The 22,702-nt window shown below is 35.0% G+C and overlaps 1 protein-coding gene across 1 annotated transcript in view; it reads left to right on the top strand.

Annotated features, from left to right (window-relative positions):
• LOC117336114 (opioid growth factor receptor-like protein 1) overlaps positions 1-16,154 on the top strand; it is a 31,714-nt gene extending 15,560 nt beyond the window's left edge. Inside the window, exons 5-7 of the mRNA XM_033896492.1 lie at positions 2,021-2,087; positions 2,630-2,778; positions 15,215-16,154. Of these exons, the coding sequence (XP_033752383.1) occupies positions 2,021-2,087; positions 2,630-2,778; positions 15,215-15,872 (874 nt within the window). The 3' untranslated portion in view covers positions 15,873-16,154. The remainder of the gene's footprint in view (positions 1-2,020; positions 2,088-2,629; positions 2,779-15,214) is intronic.
• The last annotated feature ends 6,548 nt before the right edge of the window (positions 16,155-22,702 follow it).

The following is a 22,702-nucleotide window of genomic DNA, read 5'->3' as shown; positions in this document are numbered from 1 at the left end:
TATCCCTACTTGTTTAATAGTTCCCTACCAATAAAGGTACGTACCTTACCAACATATCCCTACTTGGTTAATAGTCCCCTACCAATGAAGGTACGTACCCTTACCCAACATATCCCTACTTGGTTAATAGTCCCCTACCAATAAAGGTACGTACCCTTACCCAACATATCCCTACTTGGTTAATAGTCCCCTACCAATGAAGGTACATACCTTACCCAACATATCCCTACTTGGTTAATAGTTCCCTACCAATGAAGGTACGTACCCTTATCAACATATCCCTACTTGGTTAATAGTCCCCTACCAATGAAGGTACGTACCTTACCCAACATATCCCTACTTGGTTAATAGTCCCCTACCAATGAAGGTACGTACCCTTACCAACATATCCCTACTTGGTTAATAGTCCCCTACCAATGAAGGTACGTACCCTTACCAACATATCCCTACTTGGTTAATAGTCCCCTACCAATGAAGGTACGTACCCTTACCCAACATATCCTTACTTGGTTAATAGTCCCCTACCAATGAAGGTACGTACCTTACCCAACATATCCCTACTTGGTTAATAGTTCCCTACCAATAAAGGTACGTACCCTTACCAACATATCTCTACTTGGTTAATAGTCCCCTACCAATGAAGGTACGTACCTTACCCAACATATCCCTACTTGGTTAATAGTTCCCTACCAATAAAGGTACGTACCCTTATCAACATATCCCTACTTGGTTAATAGTCCCCTACCAATAAAGGTACGTACCCTTACCAACATATCTCTACTTGGTTAATAGTTCCCTACCAATAAAGGTACGTACCCTTACCAACATATCTCTACTTGGTTAATAGTTCCCTACCAATAAAGGTACGTACCCTTACCCAACATATCCCTACTTGGTTAATAGTCCCCTACCAATGAAGGTACGTACCTTACCCAACATATCCCTACTTGGTTAATAGTCCCCTACCAATGAAGGTATGTACCCTTATCAACATATCCCTACTTGGTTAATAGTCCCCTACCAATGAAGGTACGTACCTTACCCAACATATCCCTACTTGGTTAATAGTTCCCTACCAATGAAGGTACGTACCTTACCAACATATCCCTACTTGGTTAATAGTTCCCTACCAATGAAGGTACGTACCTTACCAACATATCCTTACTTGGTTAATAGTCCCCTACCAATGAAGGTACGTACCCTTACCCAACATATCCCTACTTGGTTAATAGTCCCCTACCAATGAAGGTACGTACCTTACCCAACATATCCCTACTTGGTTAATAGTTCCCTACCAATGAAGGTATGTACCTTACCAACATATCCCTACTTGGTTAATAGTTCCCTACCAATGAAGGTACGTACCCTTACCCAACATATCCCTACTTGGTTAATAGTCCCCTACCAATGAAGGTACATACCTTACCCAACATATCCCTACTTGGTTAATAGTCCCCTACCAATGAAGGTACATACCTTACCCAACATATCCCTACTTGGTTAATAGTTCCCTACCAATGAAGGTACGTACCTTACCCAACATATCCCTACTTGGTTAATAGTCCCCTACCAATGAAGGTACGTACCCTTATCAACATATCCCTACTTGGTTAATAGTCCCCTACCAATGAAGGTACGTACCCTTACCCAACATATCCCTACTTGGTTAATAGTCCCCTACCAATGAAGGTACGTACCATCTCTGGAGGTGAAGTAAATTAAAGGTATTTATCAAGTAAGCTTCTCTTTATTCCTTTATATATTTTATAAACCCTGGCTGTGATTTACCACTCAGAGAGAACTTCTCTTTTGCTCAATTGGTTGATAGTAAGAGGTTCCAGGTTCAATCCCTAGGAGAGGCATTGAAATAGATGTAGTAATTGATCATGCTCTCCTGTTACACATACATGTATTTTAAGTTAAGCTTGAAGCAGCTCACCAAAAGAAATATATGATGTCGAGATACCTGAGATCTCCATTATGGGAAGGGAACTAACTCTATATTTATGTTTGAATCTAGGTTATTTCCCATTAGAGAGTCAGGCATGAACTTTTATTCACAAGAACTACAGCTTCATGAAATCAAGGTAGGTTTGCTGACATACCATAACACCTACAACTAAGCCAGTAAGTTTTAACTGTGACCATCTATTTAGTCAGTTAACTACATAGTCTGGTTGGTTAGTCTGGAGTTAGTTTGGGAGTTTTTTCTCCTACTTTTTAATCTTTAACTCGTCCAGCATCTCAATAGTAAACCTTATATGACCCCTACAGTCATTCCAAAGGTCACCAGTAAATATAGGTACTGGATAAATCATAATTGTTACAATGAAACATGTGAAGTCTACACAATCTAAAACATCTGGGAATTAGAAGGAAAATTCGGCTACATTTATTTGCTGATGATGGCATTAAGTAATTTGTTTTACACAACAGTTAAATTAAATTTAAATCACCAAAAAAAAATTATTTCTTGTAAAAATAATTTAATGATTAAAAAAACAACTTAAAGGGCCTTCATCGCTTGCTGTGATCAAATAACTTGTTTGAAAGTAATACCTATGACTATTAGTAGACTATACTCACATCCATGTAAAACGTTTGCAGATAACTTGTTTTTAACATTCAGAAAATCATAGCAGATAAGCCAGCCCATGCACGTGTGCTCAAGTCGTACGAGATGATGTTGGACTTCTACGGTATGGTGCTGGAGAGTAAAGAAACAGGTCAGATCAAACGTGGTGAGGACTGGAAGTCACGATTCCAGCATCTCAACAGGTAAATACATCACACAAGGTACACAGGTAATCACAAGGTACACAGGTAATCAAATCACACAAGGTACACAGGTAATCACAAAGTACACAGGTAATCACATCACACAATGTACACAGGTAATCACATCACACAAGGTACACAGGTAATCACATCACACAAGGTACACAGGTAATCACACCACACAAGGTACACAGGTAATCACACCACACAAGGTACACAGGTAATCACACTACACAAGGTACACAGGTAATCACACCACACAAGGTACACCGGTAATCACACCACACAAGGTACACAGGTAATCACACTACACAAGGTACACAGGTAATCACACCACACAAGGTACACAGGTAATCATACCACACAAGGTACACAGGTAATCACACCACACAAGGTACACAGGTAATCACATCACACAAGGTACACAGGTAATCACACCACACAAGGTACACAGGTAATCACACTACACAAGGTACACAGGTAATCACACCACACAAGGTACACAGGTAATCAAATCACACAAGGTACGCAGGTAATCACAAAGTACACAGGTAATCATACCACACAAGGTACACAGGTAATCACAACACACAAGGTACATAGGTAATCACAACACACAAGGTACACAGGTAATCACAAAGTACACAGGCAATCATACCACACAAGGTACACAGGTAATCATACCACACAATGTACACAAGTAATCACAACACACAAGGTACACAGGTAATCACACTACCCAAGGTACACAGGTAATCACATCACACAAGGTACACAGGTAATCACACCACACAAGGTACACAGGTAATTAAATCACACAAGGTACACAGGTAATCACAAAGTACACAGGTAATCATACCACACAAGGTACACAGGTAATCACACCACACAAATATTTACCTGGTAATGCCTAATACTTCTTTATTCAATGACTGAACTGAAAACTTTTCAACACCTGTTCTTTTGTATAATTGGCATCAATAAGCTACACAACTTGTATGCACATCTTCACATATTCCAGTGGATTATGCTCTTTCGTATGCAATGAATTTATTTTCTCAATTTGAGACTTTTATTTTTGACTCATACCTTGACCTTGACCTTGTCACATTCTCTGATAGCATGTCATGGAGAAATGTTAGCCCTGACCATGAACTACATAAAGCACTAAATGTGCATGGTGTGGAGTGAACGAATATTCTAAAAAGTTCTATTAATAGATCGGTGACCTTTTAACTAATGATCACCAAAATGTTAGATGCCTACTTTTATTTTATGTATTATTGGCTCGTCTCTTCGAAGAAGAGTGAGAGCTTATGTTGTCACTCCGGCGTCTGCGTCAGTGTTGGTTTTTCAAATGTGAAGTTTTTGGTGCAAGTGTTGAAAGGCATAGTAATTTATGGTGATATGGTCCCTGTGGGGGTAAAACTATCCCCTGCCAGAGTTAAACTAAAAAATTACTTGGGGAAAAAACAGATTTTTCAAATATTTGGACTTAGAATATTTCTGCGTTAAGTTTTTGGTGCAAGTGTTGAAAGGTTTTAATGCATCACTTTATAATTGTACTAGGGTGCTGATATTTGGCAATAGAGTCCCTCTGGAGTAAGACTATCCCTTCCTGGAGTAAAACTAAAAAAAAATAATTGGATTTTTTCTTTTTGAATCTGTTTTTTTTTTTTTTTTTAATATTTTGACTTAGAACCTTTTTTGCGTTAAGTTTATGTTGCGAGTGTTGAAAGGCATAGTAATACATGGTATGTTATGTCCCTGTGGGGGTTAAACTATCCCTTGCCAGAGTTAAACTGAAAGATTTTTGTGGGGGGGGAAAAAAAAACAGATTTAAATTTTTTTTGTGCAAGTGTTGAAAGCTATTAACACATCACTTTATAATTGTACTATGGTGCTGATATTTGGTTAAAGAGTCCATCTGGAGTTACACTAACCCTTCTTGGAGTGAAACTGAAAAAAAACCAATGTAAAAATGCTCACATTAGACAATATATACGGTTCCACATTTTTCAAGGGAGACAACTCTCATTAGGATGATTTATCAAAAAACTGTAGAAATAGGTCCAAAAGCAATTATTTAATATATTTATTCAATCTACAACAGCATAGCTTATCACCTGAATGTTTGTCAATAAATAATTTACATATATATATAAATTAGTATGGTTTTGAAAATTGCATGAATACACAATCTGATCAAGTAAACGATATAGACATTATTAACGCAGTTTGCGAAACCATACCAATTAATATATTTCAATTGTTTATTGACAAACCTTTGTGAGACGAGCTATGCTGTTCTCCAACAACTCTTGTATGCATATTCTAATACACAGTGTCACAAATCTTGATATTTATTCAATCTAATAATGGATTGTGTAAAGTTTAATATCGACGAGAAAACAATATCAGTACATTGTACACATTACTTTCTTGTATGAAAATGAAAATTTGCAAACATGGATATCAAATATGTTGGCTAGCTTTAAGAAACTGGATTGAGAGGGTAAAAACATCATTTGCGTATTCTCTTAAGAATTTAGTAGCAATAGCAGCTAATCCATGGTGGTTTAACAGGTTAAGCATACACAGTGCTGTTCAAAAATGTATACGAGTTGTCTCCCTTCCTACACATTTCATGGCTGCCACTACTCTGTTAAATGGTTCAATTTGACAATCACAGATTGTAGGTTTCCTGAGACCACTCTGTTAGGTTATTCAGTCTGACTATCACAGATTGTAGGTTTCCTGAGACCACCCTGTTAAGTTATTCTGTCTGACTATCACAGATTGTAGGTTACCTGAGACCACCCTGTTAGGTTATTCAGTCTGACTATCACAGATTGTAGGTTTCCTGTGACCACCCTGTTAAGTTAGTCAGTCTGACTATCACAGATTGTAGGTTTCCTGTGACCACCCTGTTAAGTTAGTCAGTCTGACTATCACAGATTGTAGGTTTCCTGAGACCACTCTGTTAAGTTATTCAGTCTGACTATCACAGATTGTAGGTTTCCTGAGACCACCCTGTTAAGTTATTCAGTCTGACTATCACAGATTGTAGGTTTCCTGAGACCACTCTGTTAAGTTATTCAGTCTGACTAGGACAGATTGTAGGTTTCCTGTGACCACCCTGTTAAGTTATTCAGTCTGACTAGGACAGATTGTAGATTATGTGAGACTGATGGTTTAAGCAGTTGACTGGACAGTAAAGGTGAAAATCAGAGGTGTGTGGTGTGTTTCTTTCCTATTTCTCTCAGATCATGGACAATACTAATATCTTTTAACACCTTCTTCTGAATAATTAAGAGGCCCCAGAGTTATGATTTAACATACTGTACACATATGCTCAAATTATTGTTAATTTAGATATCATGGTTATTGATTTAGAAATAGATTTACCAGTATTTATTAAACTTTTTTGATAAGAAGCCTTGATAGATCTACCAGTTTTTATTAAACTATTTTGATAAAAAGCCTTGATAGATCTAACAGTATTTTATTAAACTATTTTGATAAGAAGCCTTGATAGATCTACCAGTATTTTATTAAACTATTTTGATAAGGAGCCTTGCACTTTCCTATTTACTGTAGTGGGGTGCTGTACTAACTGTATGGCTTACAGTTTTACAAAAGTTCACTTCATGGATATACAGCGAAATGATCAATCATTTAATTTAATCTTGCATTAAAAAAGCCAAGTAAATTTGAATTTTAAGTGTTTGTTGACATGGATTAAGATATGGCCTGTATGTAAGTGGATTGTACCTGTACTGTGATTAGATACCAGGTATATAGGTGTATTTTACCTACCTGACATAGTATCTACATCCGTGTACCATACCTCACATATACATGTACACATAGAGATATTTTTGAAACCAACTCTGTTCAAAGTCCAAATAATTGAAGGAATTTATGGCCTGGGTTGTAATGGACAAATTGTTTTGTACAATTGATTTTGTAATCCCCTGTAAACCTTGTGTAAGCTGTAACGGTGCTTTTTTTCACCTGTTAAGATAGCATAGCTTTGGAAATGACTCCCGGATAGGCTATACTCAGACTAACTTCTATACAAATGCTAATCTGACCCCAACTGACACAGCATTAAATCACTATTGCGTATATCAATATTTAAGGATGATATCTCTTTTATGACAGACATTTGTAAAATATTTTCACAGCAGGTGTTAAGAAGATATGATTTTATGATAATTTGTGATAAGGAGATGATTATAAAAATCAAATCTAAATTCTACAGGCTTCTGAACATTCCTGTATTGTGGAAAAGCTTGGGCCTCTGTCACGTATGGAAACAATGCATTACCATCGTATTTACCTCTCCTGTACCCCTCCTGTACCCCTCCTGTACCCCTCCTGTACCTCTCCTGTACCCCTCCTATTGTACACGGTGAACTGACCCCTCCTGTACCCCTCCTATTGTACACGGTGAACTGTCACCATAGATAATGGTATTACCATCACCTGTACCCCTCCTATTGTACACGGTGAACTGTCACCATAGATAATGGTCAGAATCTCTTAGCCATTATATTCAGTAAATTCTGGAACCAGTAATGTAGAATGTGTAGGAGAGACCACCCAATTAATCTATCCTATGAAACGATGACTTGATCTGACTTAAAATTTTTCTTCATCAAGCAAGATTTTATATTGTATGTGCTGTTTGTAGAAGGCAGTAGTCATTGAAAAGAGACAAAGAGTACATATTGTACCTGATTTGAAGTTATATTATATGTATGTATATATATACATATCTATCTGTATTTGGAAATGGAACTAAGAATTATACTCTCAGAACCAGCCATTAATTCTTAATTGTCATGGTTTGGAAAGATGCCAATAATATGGTGTCATGCCAAAACTTCTAAAACAGGAATTGATGAAGTGTTGTGCTGATCCTCCCCTCGCACCATAAGGAGAAGTTACGTCAGATCGCCACATTCTCCAGATTGTACCCAGACTAAATGTGGCTGGTATGACCCGCTCTAAACTCAAGTGGCCATGCACCCCATTTAGAGAGCCCTGTAGTGTTTGCACACTCCGTCATTTTTAAATCATTAACAAGTGATTATTTCCTCAGAACCTTAGCCTGCTAGTGCGGTTGAATACTGTAGAGACGAGCAACAATTTCAAAACTTTCACTGGACATTCCTCAAGGTGACCTCTAATCAGATAACCGGGTGGAAAAGGCTCTTTAATGTTCTTTAATAAAACTTATACAAACAAACATTCTCATGATCTGCAGGAGTTGACACAATCCTGAACCTGAAAATGCCGGTGTTGTAAGGCAGGAGATTAATAAATGTGTGTATAGTAGAGGGTTGAGTATGCTGTGGAACATTGTCACAAGAGGGTGGCATATCCCAGAGCCCAGACTGCTGCTATATCTGTTACTTACAAACTGGGCCGTAATAACTTTCTGATTGTGTTCAAATAGTTTGTCTGACCTTCAGGTCCTCAATGTTTGGCATCACATAACTAAGCAGACAGTGTTATAAATTACTCTGTAACAGTGACACCTGGTGGTGTTTTCTGTTACACCATGACTATGACAGTGACACCTGGTGGTGTTTTCTGTTACATCGTGACTTTGACAGTGACACTTGGTGGTGTTTTCTGTTAAATCATGACTGTGACAGTGACACCTGGTGGTGTTTTCCATTACACTGTGACTATGACAGTGACACCTACTGGTGTTTTCCATTACACTGTGACTGTGACAGTGACACCTGGTGGTGTTTTTTGTTAAATTATGACTGTGACAGTGACACCTGGCGGTGTTTTCTGTTACACCATGACTATGACAGTGACCCCTGCTGGTGTTTTCTGTTACACTGTGACTGTGACAGTGATACCTGGTGGTGTTTTTTGTTAAATTATGACTGTGACAGTGACACCTGGTGGTGTTTTCTGTTACACCATGACTATGACAGTGACCCCTGCTGGTGTTTTCTGTTACACTGTGACTGTGACAGTGATACCTGGTGGTGTTTTTTGTTAAATTATGACTGTGACAGTGACACCTGGCGGTGTTTTCTGTTACACCATGACTATGACAGTGACCCCTGCTGGTGTTTTCTGTTACACCATGACTATGACAGTGATCCCTGCTGGTGTTTTCCATTACACTGCATGTGACTCTGACAGTGACACCTGGTGGTGTTTTTCATTACACTGCATGTGACTATGACAGTGACACCTGGTGGTGTTTTTCATTACACTGTGACTATGACAGTGACACCTGGTGGTGTTTTTCATTACACTGTGACTCTGACAGTGACACCTGGTGGTGTTTTCCATTACACTGTGACTCTGACAGTGACACCTGGTGGTGTTTTTCATTACACTGTGACTATGACAGTGACACCTACTGGTGTTTTCCATTACACTGTGACTGTGACAGTGACACCTACTGGTGTTTTCCATTACACTGTGAATATGTTAAATGACAATGACTGCATGATATACTACACATTTTACTTGTCCAATAGACATACATGGTTTTGTGATTGTCCAGTAGAAGTACACAGTTTTGTGATTGTCCATTAGAAGTACATGGTTTTGTGTTTGTCCAGTAGAAGTACATGGTTTTGTGATTGTCCAGTAGAAGTACATGGTTTTGTGTTTGTCCAGTAGAAGTACATGGTTTTGTGTTTGTCCAGTAGAAGTACATGGTTTTTGTGTTTGTCGACTAGAAGTACATGGTTTTGTGTTTGTCCAGTAGAAGTACACGGTTTTTGTGTTTGTCCAGTAGAAGTACATGGTTTTGTGTTTGTCCACTAGAAGTACATGGTGTTGTGTTTGTCCAGTAGAAGTACACGGTTTAGTGCACATTGTTTATCTATGGTGTTGATATAATTTACAGTTTGTCACTGACGCAAGTGCAGATTATTTATTGCATGTTCATATAATCACGTTAGATAGAAATTCCAATATTCACAGCAAGGCACCTCCAGTCTGAAATTTACGATGCAGACCATGCCAGTTAAGGGTGTTTAATTTAAATACAAAGTAATAGATCTACCAGGAACAAAGATTGCAGTCACATACTTGCTTGTTTAAAGCAAATAGATCGTCAATTTTATCAATTTGATAAAATGTCAATTGACACCTTGATGATAGAGGGTATTTAATACATATACCTTAGGAATAACCAACAGCTGTTTTTGTCAAGCTTACGTTTCCTGATAGAGCCAGTAGATAACATTCTTAAACCAATTTTTCAATATCAGGAGATTCCAAAAGGTCTTTTAGGACAAATTGTTGAAAGGTTTTGGAACACTTAGAAAGTATCAAGTGCATGGAGATTTTTTACCAATTTTTTTAGAATGTACATTTATATGATATAACAAGACCTTCAGTAACATAAAAAATCAAAGTTAATGTCCAGTATTGAAACGTTAATAAGTACCTCTTATCTGTCTAAGGTAAAGTTTTAGTCTTGGTCAATTTGTTATACTTTAAATGGTTGACATTTCATACTTTTATTTGTGAAGAATAAATGATATTACAGGTGTAACCTGCTTTAAGCACTGATACCTCGCCCCCTCAATTCTCACAGACATCGGATGACACAAGTGTTTACATCGTCAGAAATTCTTCACTTCAAAATAGATAAAATATCCATCCAAATATAGTGTGTTTGGAATATAGAACATGAAATGGTGAGTCATGTTTGGTAACACCTCGATCAAGTGGAGGTAACTGCCTAGTCATTGTGGGAAGTCGACCTGCAGTGTCAGAATACCTTACACAGCAGCAAGTTTTCATTAAACTACAAAACTCCAAATCCTGGGTTCAAACCCTACCATCTTGTTTTTATGCAAACTCAAAATAACTTTGACTTCATCTGGCCAGAAAAGGCAGTGGATTTAATTCGTAGACAGCACTCTGTTATTTATATTTAATTCATAGACAACACTTTGTAATATATATATAATTCATAGACAGCACTTTGTAATATATATATAATTCATAGACAGCACTTTATTATATATATTTAATTCGTAGGCAGCACTTTGTTATATATTTTTAATTCATAGACAGCACTTTGTAATATATTTTTAATTCATAGACAACACTTTGTGATATATATACAATTCGTAGACAGCACTTTGTTATATTTATATAATTTGTAGACAGCGCTTTGTTATATATGTTCAAAATAAATATACCCTCTAATGTCACAGCCAGGGCAAATAGGAGGTATCTGATCTAAAAATCAGGAATTCTGATCCCAGGGGTTGAAGGTTAAGGAAGTGTCATACCCCCACATACCTGGCATACAGGACCAAAGTCTGGTTCCATCACACAAAGTAATATTGCAGAGATTTAATTTGTTGATAGGCTGAACCCCAGAGAGAGTAAAAGATTAAGATAAAATGTGTTTTATAGATGATAAAAAGTATCCTTAAGTCTTGTTATAGCCTTGTGATATGTTTATAAAGTAGGGGATATATTGGAGGGGACATGGAGGATATGACAATAACTAACAGTGAGACAATAGGAATGGTAATTACTGGTAGTGAGACAATAGGAATGGTAATAACTGACAGTAAGACAATAGGAATGGTAATTACTGGTAGTGAGACAATAGGAATGGTAATTACTGGTAGTGAGACAATAGGAATGGTAATTACTGGTAGTGAGACAATAGGAATGGTAATTACTGACAATGAGACAATAAGAATTGTAATTACTGACAGTGAGACAATAGGAATGGTAATTACTGGTAGTGAGACAATAGGAATGGTAATTACTGGTAGTAAGACAATAGGAATGGTAATTACTGACAGTGAGACAATAGGAATGGTAATTACTGACCGTGAGATAATAGGAATGGTAATTACTGACAGTGAGACAATAGGAATGGTAATTACTGGTAGTGAGACAATAGGAATGGTAATTACTGACAGTGAGACAATAGGAATGGTAATTACTGGTAGTGAGACAATAAGAATGGTAATTACTGACAGTGAGACAATAGGAATGGTAATTACTGACAGTGAGACAATAGGAATGGTAATTACTGACAGTGAGACAATAGGAATGGTAATTACTGACAGTGAGACAATAGGAATGGTAATTACTGACAGTGAGACAATAGGAATGGTAATTACTGGTAGTGAAACAATAGGAATGGTAATTTCTGGTAGTGAGACAATATGAATGGTAATTACTGACAGTGAGACAATAGGAATGGTAATTACTGGTAGTGAGACAATAGGAATGGTCATTACTGGTAGTAAGACAATAGGAATGGTAATTACTGACAGTGAGACAATAGGAATGGTAATTACTGGTAGTGAAACAATAGGAATGGTAATTTCTGGTAGTGAGACAATAGGAATGGTAATTACTGGTAGTGAGACAATAGGAATTGTAATTACTGGTAGTGAGACAATAGGAATGGTAATTACTGACAATGAGACAATAGGAATGGTAATTACTTGTAGTGAGACAATAGGAATGGTAATTACTGGTAGTGAGACAATAGGAATGGTAATTACTGACATTGAGACAATAGGAATGGTAATTACTGACAGTGAGACAATAGGAATGGTAATTACTGACAGTGAGACAATAGGAATGGTAATTACTGGTAGTGAGACAATAGGAATGGTAATTACTGGTAGTGAGACAATAGGAATGGTAATTACTGACAGTGAGACAATAGGAATGGTAATTACTGACAGTGAGACAATAGGAATGGTAATTACTGGTAGTGAGACAATAGGAATGGTAATTACTGGTAGTGAGACAATAGGAATGGTAATTACTGGTAGTGAGACAATAGGAATGGTAATTACTGACAGTGAGACAATAGGAATGGTAATTACTGGTAGTGAGACAATAGGAATGGTAATTACTGACAGTGAGACAATAGGAATGGTAATTACTGGTAGTGAGACAATAGGAATGGTAATTACTGGTAGTGAGACAATAGGAATGGTAATTACTGGTAGTGAGACAATAGGAATGGTAATTACTGGTAGTGAGACAATAGGAATGGTAATTACTGGTAGTGAGACAATAGGAATGGTAATTACTGACAGTGAGACAATAGGAATGGTAATTACTGACAGTGAGACAATAGGAATGGTAATTACTGGTAGTGAGACAATAGGAATGGTAATTACTGGTAGTGAGACAATAGGAATGGTAATTACTGACATTGAGACAATAGGAATGGTAATTACTGACAGTGAGACAATAGGAATGGTAATTACTGACAGTGAGACAATAGGAATGTTAATTACTGGTAGTGAGACAATAGGAATGGTAATTACTGACAGTGAGACAATAGGAATGGTAATTACTGGTAGTGAGACAATAGGAATGGTAATTACTGGTAGTGAGACAATAGGAATGGTAATTACTGGTAGTGAGACAATAGGAATGGTAATTACTGGTAGTGAGACAATAGGAATGGTAGTTACTGACAGTGAGACAATAGGAATGGTAATTACTGGTAGTGAGACAATAGGAATGGTAATTACTGGTAGTGAGACAATAGGAATGGTAAATACTGGTAGTGAGACAATAGGAATGGTAATTACTGGTAGTAAGACAATAGGAATGGTAATTACTGACAGTGAGACAATAGGAATGGTAATTACTGGTAGTGAGACAATAGGAATGGTAATTACTGGTAGTGAGACAATAGGAATGGTAATTACTGACAGTGAGACAATAGGAATGGTAATTACTGGTAGTGAGACAATAGGAATGGTAATTACTGGTAGTGAGACAATAGGAGTGGTAATTACTGGTAGTGAGACAATAGGAATGGTCATTACTGGTAGTGAGACAATAGGAATGGTCATTACTGGTAGTGAGACAATAGGAATGGTCATTACTGGCTGTGGGACAATGGAATAATATGAAACTTCAGTACCGATACCATTTTTTTTATAGATATGTGTTTTTAGTATATTGTTTAACAAATCTGGACTTGTGTTATATTTTTTCCACTTGTGTACATGTATCAGAGGTATGGTGACTTGTGTCCTGTGTATCAGAGATATCATGATATTGTAGATTTACCTACAGAATTATGTTGTGTGTATCCCAATATGACATGACAGACAAACTGTACTGTTCTGTAACAGTTTGGTTTACTGGGAAATACAAATTGGTGGTTGTAAAAAGTTGACTCATCTGAAGAGCATATCTGCCAATGTTTCCCATCAATGTTTATCTTAGTCGCTGGAGAGTTACATGTCTCTGAATATTTGTTACAAACATGCACTACAACATTCCTCCTGCTGGGTATTACAAAGGCCTGAATGTGAGGACAGGGTCTCACTAAGCCAACTTGTTTATGGTGATTCGAGTGGTTTACCCATTTTTCCTTTTTATTTTATAAACACTGTCAAATTGAATGGTTTTTAAAGTAATCCTGAAAATATTTCGTGAATCCTGATTTGAAGTCCTTCACGTAATTTGAGTTTGGATGGATCCCCTGTAATCTGATTTTAAGTGTCCATCAATATCACTCCATACATTTTTGATGACCAATACAACTAACTGTAAACAAATAAAGGTTATAAACAACTACTGTAATTAGATTTTTTCCAGGGTCAAGGTAACAACTGCCAGGGTATAAATCAAGTCTTCCCATAGTCACCAATACTTGTTACTCCGCGTAATTTATCAAAGGTCAAGGTCACAACATCCAGGGTATACATAAGGCTTTCTCATAAACATCAATACTTGTTACTCTGGGTATTCTATCAAAGGTCAAGGTCACAACATCCAGGGTATACATAAGGCTTTCTCATAGCCATCAATACTTGTTACTCTGGGTATTCTATCAAAGGTCAAGGTCACAACATCCAGGGTATACATAAGGCTTTCTCATAGCCATCAATACTTGTAACTCTGGGTATTCTATCAAAGGTCAAGGTCACAACATCCACAGCTATCAGTACTTGTTGCTCTGCATAATTTATCAAAGGTCAAGGTCACAACATCCAAAGTATACATAAGGCTTTCTCATAGCCATCAATACTTGTAACTCTGGGTATTCTATCAAAGGTCAAGGTCACAACATCCATAGCTATCAATACTTGTTGCTCTGCGTAATATATCAAAGGTCAAGGTCACAACATCCAAAGTTTACATCAGGCTTTCTCATAGCCATCAATACTTGTAACTCTGGGTATTCTATCAAAGGTCAAGGTCACAACATCCAGGGTATACATCAGGCTTTCTCATAGCCATCAATACCTGTTACTCTGTGTAATTTATATTTGTTTCGTATTTTCCAACTTATACAATCATGAGGTATTTGAGATTTAATAGTTTTTTTAAACTAAATAATTCAGTGCTTTGATATCTTTTTTTTATAAATTTTGTGGCACATACATTTTATTATTGATTTTATTATTATTTTGTTCTTCAGATCATACCATAACTACTTGAGAATCACCCGTATTCTCAAATCCTTGGGGGAGTTTGATTACGAACATTTAAAGCGGCCGTTTGTAGAGTTTGTTCTGCAAGAGGCACTGGAGAGTGGCAAGCTAGCTAATGTACTGGAAAGTTGTGTCAACTACTGGATAGGGACCATCAAGGACGATGATGCACGGCAACAACTGAAAGATTACGTTAGAAAAATGGAGGGAGGATATGGAATGGAAAACGCTCCCTCAGATGATGAGGTAGAGATGGAGGACTCCAAACAGGTCCCTAAACATCAGAAAGAACAAAGTGTATCAACAACTCTGAAAGGTGAAAAAAGTGTTAAGGATTCAAATAATTCATCAGATGTTGATGTCGAATTTAGTGATTCCGATTCCCAGGAGATGAAAATGTGGGCTAAAGCTGACTTACTTGGATCAGCGGACGTGGACATTGAAAACCGTGTGTGTGACAATGATGTGAAGGAAGGTCCAATGGGGGGCTCAGTAGAGGGTAAAGAAGGTCCTCCAGAGGTTCCAGAGGACAAGGAAGGTGGTCCTGAGGAGGAAAAGATGGAGGTAGAGCAGAACAGTATGGGGGAGGAGAACACTCCATCACAGATTGGGGAGACACAGCCCAACAGTCTCAGTCAAGTTTGAACAGGAACATGTGTGTTACAGTATAACTTCATACTTCATGTTACATAACTTTGTAAACCATGTGAAAAAAACGTAAATCATGTAAAAAACATTGTTAATCATGTGACAAAATCTTGTAAATCATGTGACAAAGTCTTGTAAATCATGTGACAAAACATTGTAAATCATGTGACAAAGTCTTGTAAATCATGTGACAAAACATTGTAAATCATGTGACAAAGTCTTGTAAATCATGTGACAAAACATTGTAAATCATGTGACATAAAGCTTTGTCAATAATATGAGGGTTATCTTTGTTGTATTCCCTGTCTAAAGATATATAAAACAAGGATTTGGGGGAGTAATACCTTACTAAAACTGATTTTGAAAATGTTCATGACAGAGATTAAAGTTATTCAGGTAAGTTTCTATCAGTCATATTAAATAAGCACTTTATGCGGGGTGGGTCATACATTTTTAGGTCAACAGAATCTATGAAATGCATTTAGCTTTGAGACTGACTTTCAGGTCACCTAAGATAAAAAAAAAAGTGGGATGCACAACTACAGACAGACAGACAGACCATTTTTCAAATGACAGGGGACTAATAACCTTGATGTACTTTCAAGGTCACAGAGGTCAAATGTGTCAAAATGCTTTGATAACAGACTGAAATGTTTGCTCAATTGAATGACTTTACCTACATTTATGTTCACATTGCATGGTAAAATTTGTTCAATTCTTAAGTTAAAACAAAAACATCAACTTTCAGTAAGTGTTTTTGAATTCAGGAGATTGTTAACTCTCATAGGCCTCGCCTGTCTAAAACTGTAGGGCTTAATACATGAAAGAAATAAGTCATATTGTAGGGATCAACAAAAACCAAGTACTGGAATACATAGGAACATTGTGTATATTGTGTTTATATAGGAGTCTATACTGCATCTGTACCTCACACACTGAGTGACTGTCTATACTGCATCTGTACCTCACACACTGAGTGACTGTCTATACTGCATCTGTACCTCACACACTGGGTGACTGTCTATACTACATCTGTACCTCACACACTGAGTGACTGTACCTCACACACTGGGTGACTGTCTATACTGCATCTGTACCTCACACACTGAGTGACTGTACCTCACACACTGGGTGACTGTCTATACTGCATCTGTACCTCACACACTGAGTGACTGTCTATACTGCATCTGTACCTCACACACTGAGTGACTGTACCTCACACACTGAGTGACTGTCTATACTGCATCTGTACCTCACACACTGAGTGACTATCTATACTGCATCTGTACCTCACACACTGAGTGACTGTCTATACTGCATCTGTACCTCACACACTGAGTGACTATCTATACTGCATCTGTACCTCACACACTGAGTGACTGTCTATACTGCATCTGTACCTCACACACTGAGTGACTGTACCTCACACACTGAGTGACTATCTATACTGCATCTGTACCTCACACACTGAGTGACTATCTATACTGCATCTGTACCTCACACACTGAGTGACTATCTATACTGCATCTGTACCTCACACACTGGGTGACTGTCTATACTGCATCTGTACCTCACACACTGAGTGACTGTCTATACTGCATCTGTACCTCACACACTGAGTGACTGTACCTCACACACTGAGTGACTGTCTATACTACATCTGTACCTCACACACTGAGTGACTGTACCTCACACACTGAGTGACTGTACCTCACACACTGAGTGACTGTTCTTTGTAGTTACAGACTATAAAGATTTGGATGATATTCTTTGATAACTGGTGTTATTAGGATACCAATAAGATTACTAGTGTTATTAGATACCAATAAGATTACTAGTGTTATTAGATACCAATAAGATTACTAGTGTTATTAGGATACCAATAGGATTACTAGTGTTATTAGGATACCAATAAGATTACTAGTGTTATTAGGATACCAATAAGATTACTAGTGTAATTAGATACCAATAAGATTACTAGTGTTATTAGGATACCAATAAGATTACTAGTGTTATTAGATACCAATAAGATTACTAGTGTTATTAGGATACCAATAAGATTACTAGTGTTATTAGATACCAATAAGATTACTAGTGTTATTAGGATATCAATAAGATTACTAGTGTTATTAGATACCAATAAGTTTACTAGTGTTATTAGGATACCAATAAGATCACTAATGTTATTAGATACCAATAAGATTACTAGTGTTATTAGATACCAATAAGATTACTAGTGTTATTAGATACCAGTAAGATTACTAGTGTTATTAGATACCAATAAGATTACTAGTGTTATTAGGATACCAATAAGATTACTAGTGTTATTAGATACCAATAAGATTACTAGTGTTATCAGATACCAGTAAGATTGCTAGTGTTATTAGATACCAATAAGATTACTAGTGTTATCAGATACCAGTAAGATTGCTAGTGTTATTAGATACCAATAAGATTACTAGTGTTATTAGATACCAATAAGATTACTAGTGTTATTAGATACCAATAAGATTACTAGTGTTATTAGATACCAATAAGATTACTAGTGTTATTAGGATACCAATAAGATTACTAGTGTTATTAGGATACCAATAAGATTACTAGTGTTATTAGATACCAATAAGATTACTAGTGTTATTAGATACCAATAAGATTACTAGTGTTATTAGATACCAATAAGATTACTAGTGTTATTAGGATACCAATAAGATTACTAGTGTTATTAGATACCAATAAGATTACTAGTGTTATTAGGATACCAATAAGATTACTAGTGTTATTAGATACCAATAAGATTACTAGTGTTATTAGATACCAATAAGATTACTAGTGTTATTAGGATACCAGTAAGATTACTAGTGTTATTAGGATACCAATAAGATTACTAGTGTTATTAGATACCAATAAGATTACTAGTGTTATTAGATACCAATAAGATTACTAGTGTTATTAGATACCAATAAGATTACTAGTGTTATTAAATACCAGTAAGATTACTAGTGTTATTAGGATACCAGTAAGATTACTAGTGTTATTAGGATACCAATAAGATTACTAGTGTTATTAGATACCAATAAGATTACTAGTGTTATTAGGATACCAATAAGATTACTAGTGTTATTAGGATACCAATAAGATTACTAGTGTTATTAGATACCAATAAGATTACTAGTGTTATTAGATACCAATAAGATTACTAGTGTTATTAGGATACCAATAAGATTACTAGTGTTATTAGATACCAATAAGATTACTAGTGTTATTAGACACCAATAAGATTACTAGTGTTATTAGATACCAATAAGATTACTAGTGTTATTAGATACCAATAAGATTACTAGTGTTATTAGATACCAATAAGATTACTAGTGTTATTAGATACCAATAAGATTACTAGTGTTATTGGATACCAATAAGATTACTAGTGTTATTAGGATACCAATAAGATTACTAGTGTTATTAGATACCAATAAGATTACTAGTGTTATTAGATACCAATAAGATTACTAGTGTTATTAGATACCAATAAGATTACTAGTGTTATTAGATACCAATAAGATTACTAGTGTTATTAGGATACCAATACGATTACTAGTGTTATTAGATACCAATAAGATTACTAGTGTTATTAGATACCAATAAGATTACTAGTGTTATTAGATACCAATAAGATTACTAGTGTTATTAGGATACCAATAAGATTACTAGTGTTATTAGGACACCAATAAGATTACTAGTGTAATTAGATACCAATAAGATTACTAGTGTTATTGGGATATCAATAAGATTCCTAGTGTTATTAGATACCAATAAGATTACTAGTGTTATTAGGATACCAATAAGATTACTAGTGTTATTAGGATACCAATAAGATTACTAGTGTTATTAGGATACCAATAAGATTACTGGTGTTATTAGGATACCAATAAAATTACTAGTGTTATTAGGATACCAATAAGATTACTAGTGTTATTAGATACCAATAAGATTACTAGTGTTATTAGATACCAATAAGATTACTAGTGTTATTAGATACCAATAAGATTACTAGTGTTATTAGGATACCAATAAGATTACTAGTGTTATTAGATACCAATAAGATTACTAGTGTTATTAGGATACCAATAAGATTACTAGTGTTATTGGGATACCAATAAGATTACTAGTGTTATTAGATACCAATAAGATTACTAGTGTTATTAGATACCAATAAGATTACTAGTGTTATTAGGATACCAATAAGATTACTAGTGTTATTAGGATACCAATAAGATTACTAGTGTTATTAGATACCAATAAGATTACTAGTGTTATTGGGATATCAATAAGATTCCTAGTGTTATTAGATACCAATAAGATTACTAGTGTTATTAGGATACCAATAAGATTACTGGTGTTATTAGGATACCAATAAAATTACTAGTGTTATTAGGATACCAATAAGATTACTAGTGTTATTAGATACCAATAAGATTACTAGTGTTATTAGATACCAATAAGATTACTAGTGTTATTAGATACCAATAAGATTACTAGTGTTATTAGGATACCAATAAGATTACTAGTGTTATTAGATACCAATAAGATTACTAGTGTTATTAGATACCAATAAGATTACTAGTGTTATTAGGATACCAGTAAGATTACTAGTGTTATTAGGATACCAGTAAGATTACTAGTGTTATTAGATACCAATAAGATTACTAGTGTTATTAGGATACCAGTAAGATTACTAGTGTTATTAGATACCAATAAGATTACTAGTGTTATTAGGATACCAATAAGATTACTAGTGTTATTAGATACCAATAAGATTACTAGTGTTATTAGGATACCAATAAGATTACTAGTGTTATTAGATACCAATACGATTACTACTGTTATTAGGATACCAATAAGATCACTACTGTTATTAGATACCAATAAGATTACTAGTGTTATTAGATACCAATAAGATTACTAGTGTTATTAGGATACCAATAAGATTACTACTGTTATTAGGATACCAATAAGATTACTAGTGTTATTAGATACCAATAAGATTACTAGTGTTATTAGGATACCAATAAGATTACTAGTGTTATTAGATACCAATAAGATTACTAGTGTTATTAGATACCAATAAGATTACTAGTGTTATTAGGATACCAATAAGATTACTAGTGTTATTAGATACCAATAAGATTACTAGTGTTATTAGATACCAATAAGATTACTAGTGTTATTAGATACCAATAAGATTACTAGTGTTATTAGGATACCAATAAGATTACTAGTGTTATTAGATACCAATAAGATTACTACTGTTATTAGGATACCAATAAGATTCACTACTGTTATTAGATACCAATAAGATTACTAGTGTTATTATGATACCAATAAGATTACTAGTGTTATTAGATACCAATAAGATTACTAGTGTTATTAGATACCAATAAGATTACTAGTGTTATTATGATACCAATAAGATTACTAGTGTTATTAGACACCAATAAGATTACTAGTGTTATTAGATACCAATAAGATTACTAGTGTTATTAGGATACCAATAATATTACTAGTGTTATTAGATACCAATAAGATTACTAGTGTTATTAGGATACCAATAAGATTACTAGTGTTATTAGATACCAATACGATTACTACTGTTATTAGGATACCAATAAGATTACTAGTGTTATTAGATACCAATAAGATTACTAGTGTTATTAGATACCAATAAGATTACTAGTGTTATTAGGATACCAATAAGATTACTAGTGTTATTAGGATACCAATAAGATTACTAGTGTTATTAGATACCAATAAGATTACTAGTGTTATTAGGATACCAATAAGATTACTAGTGTTATTAGATACCAATAAGATTACTAGTGTTATTAGATACCAATAGATTACTAGTGTTATTAGATACCAATAAGATTACTAGTGTTATTAGATACCAATAAGATTACTAGTGTTATTAGGATACCAATAAGATTACTAGTGTTATTAGGATACCAATAAGATTACTAGTGTTATTGGGATACCAATAAGATTACTAGTGTTATTAGATACCAATAAGATTACTAGTGTTATTAGATACCAATAATATTACTAGTGTTATTAGGATACCAATAAGATTACTAGTGTTATTAGGATACCAATAAGATTACTAGTGTTATTAGGATACCAATAAGATTACTAGTGTTATTAGGATACCAATAAGATTACTAGTGTTATTAGATACCAATAAGATTACTAGTGTTATTAGATACCAATAAGATTACTAGTGTTATTAGATACCAATAAGATTACTAGTGTTATTAGGATACCAATAAGATTACTAGTGTTATTAGGATACCAATAAGATTACTAGTGTTATTAGATACCAATAAGATTACTAGTGTTATTAGATACCAATAAGATTACTAGTGTTATTAGGATACCAATAAGATTACTAGTGTTATTAGATACCAATAAGATTACTAGTGTTATTAGATACCAATAAGATTACTAGTGTTATTAGGATACCAATAAGATTACTAGTGTTATTAGATACCAATAAGATTACTAGTGTTATTAGATACCAATAAGATTACTAGTGTTATTAGGATACCAATAAGATTACTAGTGTTATTAGATACCAATAAGATTACTAGTGTTATTAGATACCAATAAGATTACTAGTGTTATTAGATACCAATAAGATTACTAGTGTTATTAGGATACCAATAAGATTACTAGTGTTATTAGGATACCAATAAGATTACTAGTGTTATTAGGATACCAATAAGATTACTAGTGTTATTAGATACCAATAAGATTACTAGTGTTATTAGGATACC

This window comes from Pecten maximus, chromosome 10, assembly GCF_902652985.1.
Source record: "Pecten maximus chromosome 10, xPecMax1.1, whole genome shotgun sequence".
NCBI lineage: Eukaryota > Metazoa > Mollusca > Bivalvia > Pectinida > Pectinidae > Pecten > Pecten maximus.
This window is presented reverse-complemented; position numbering and strand designations above follow the sequence as displayed.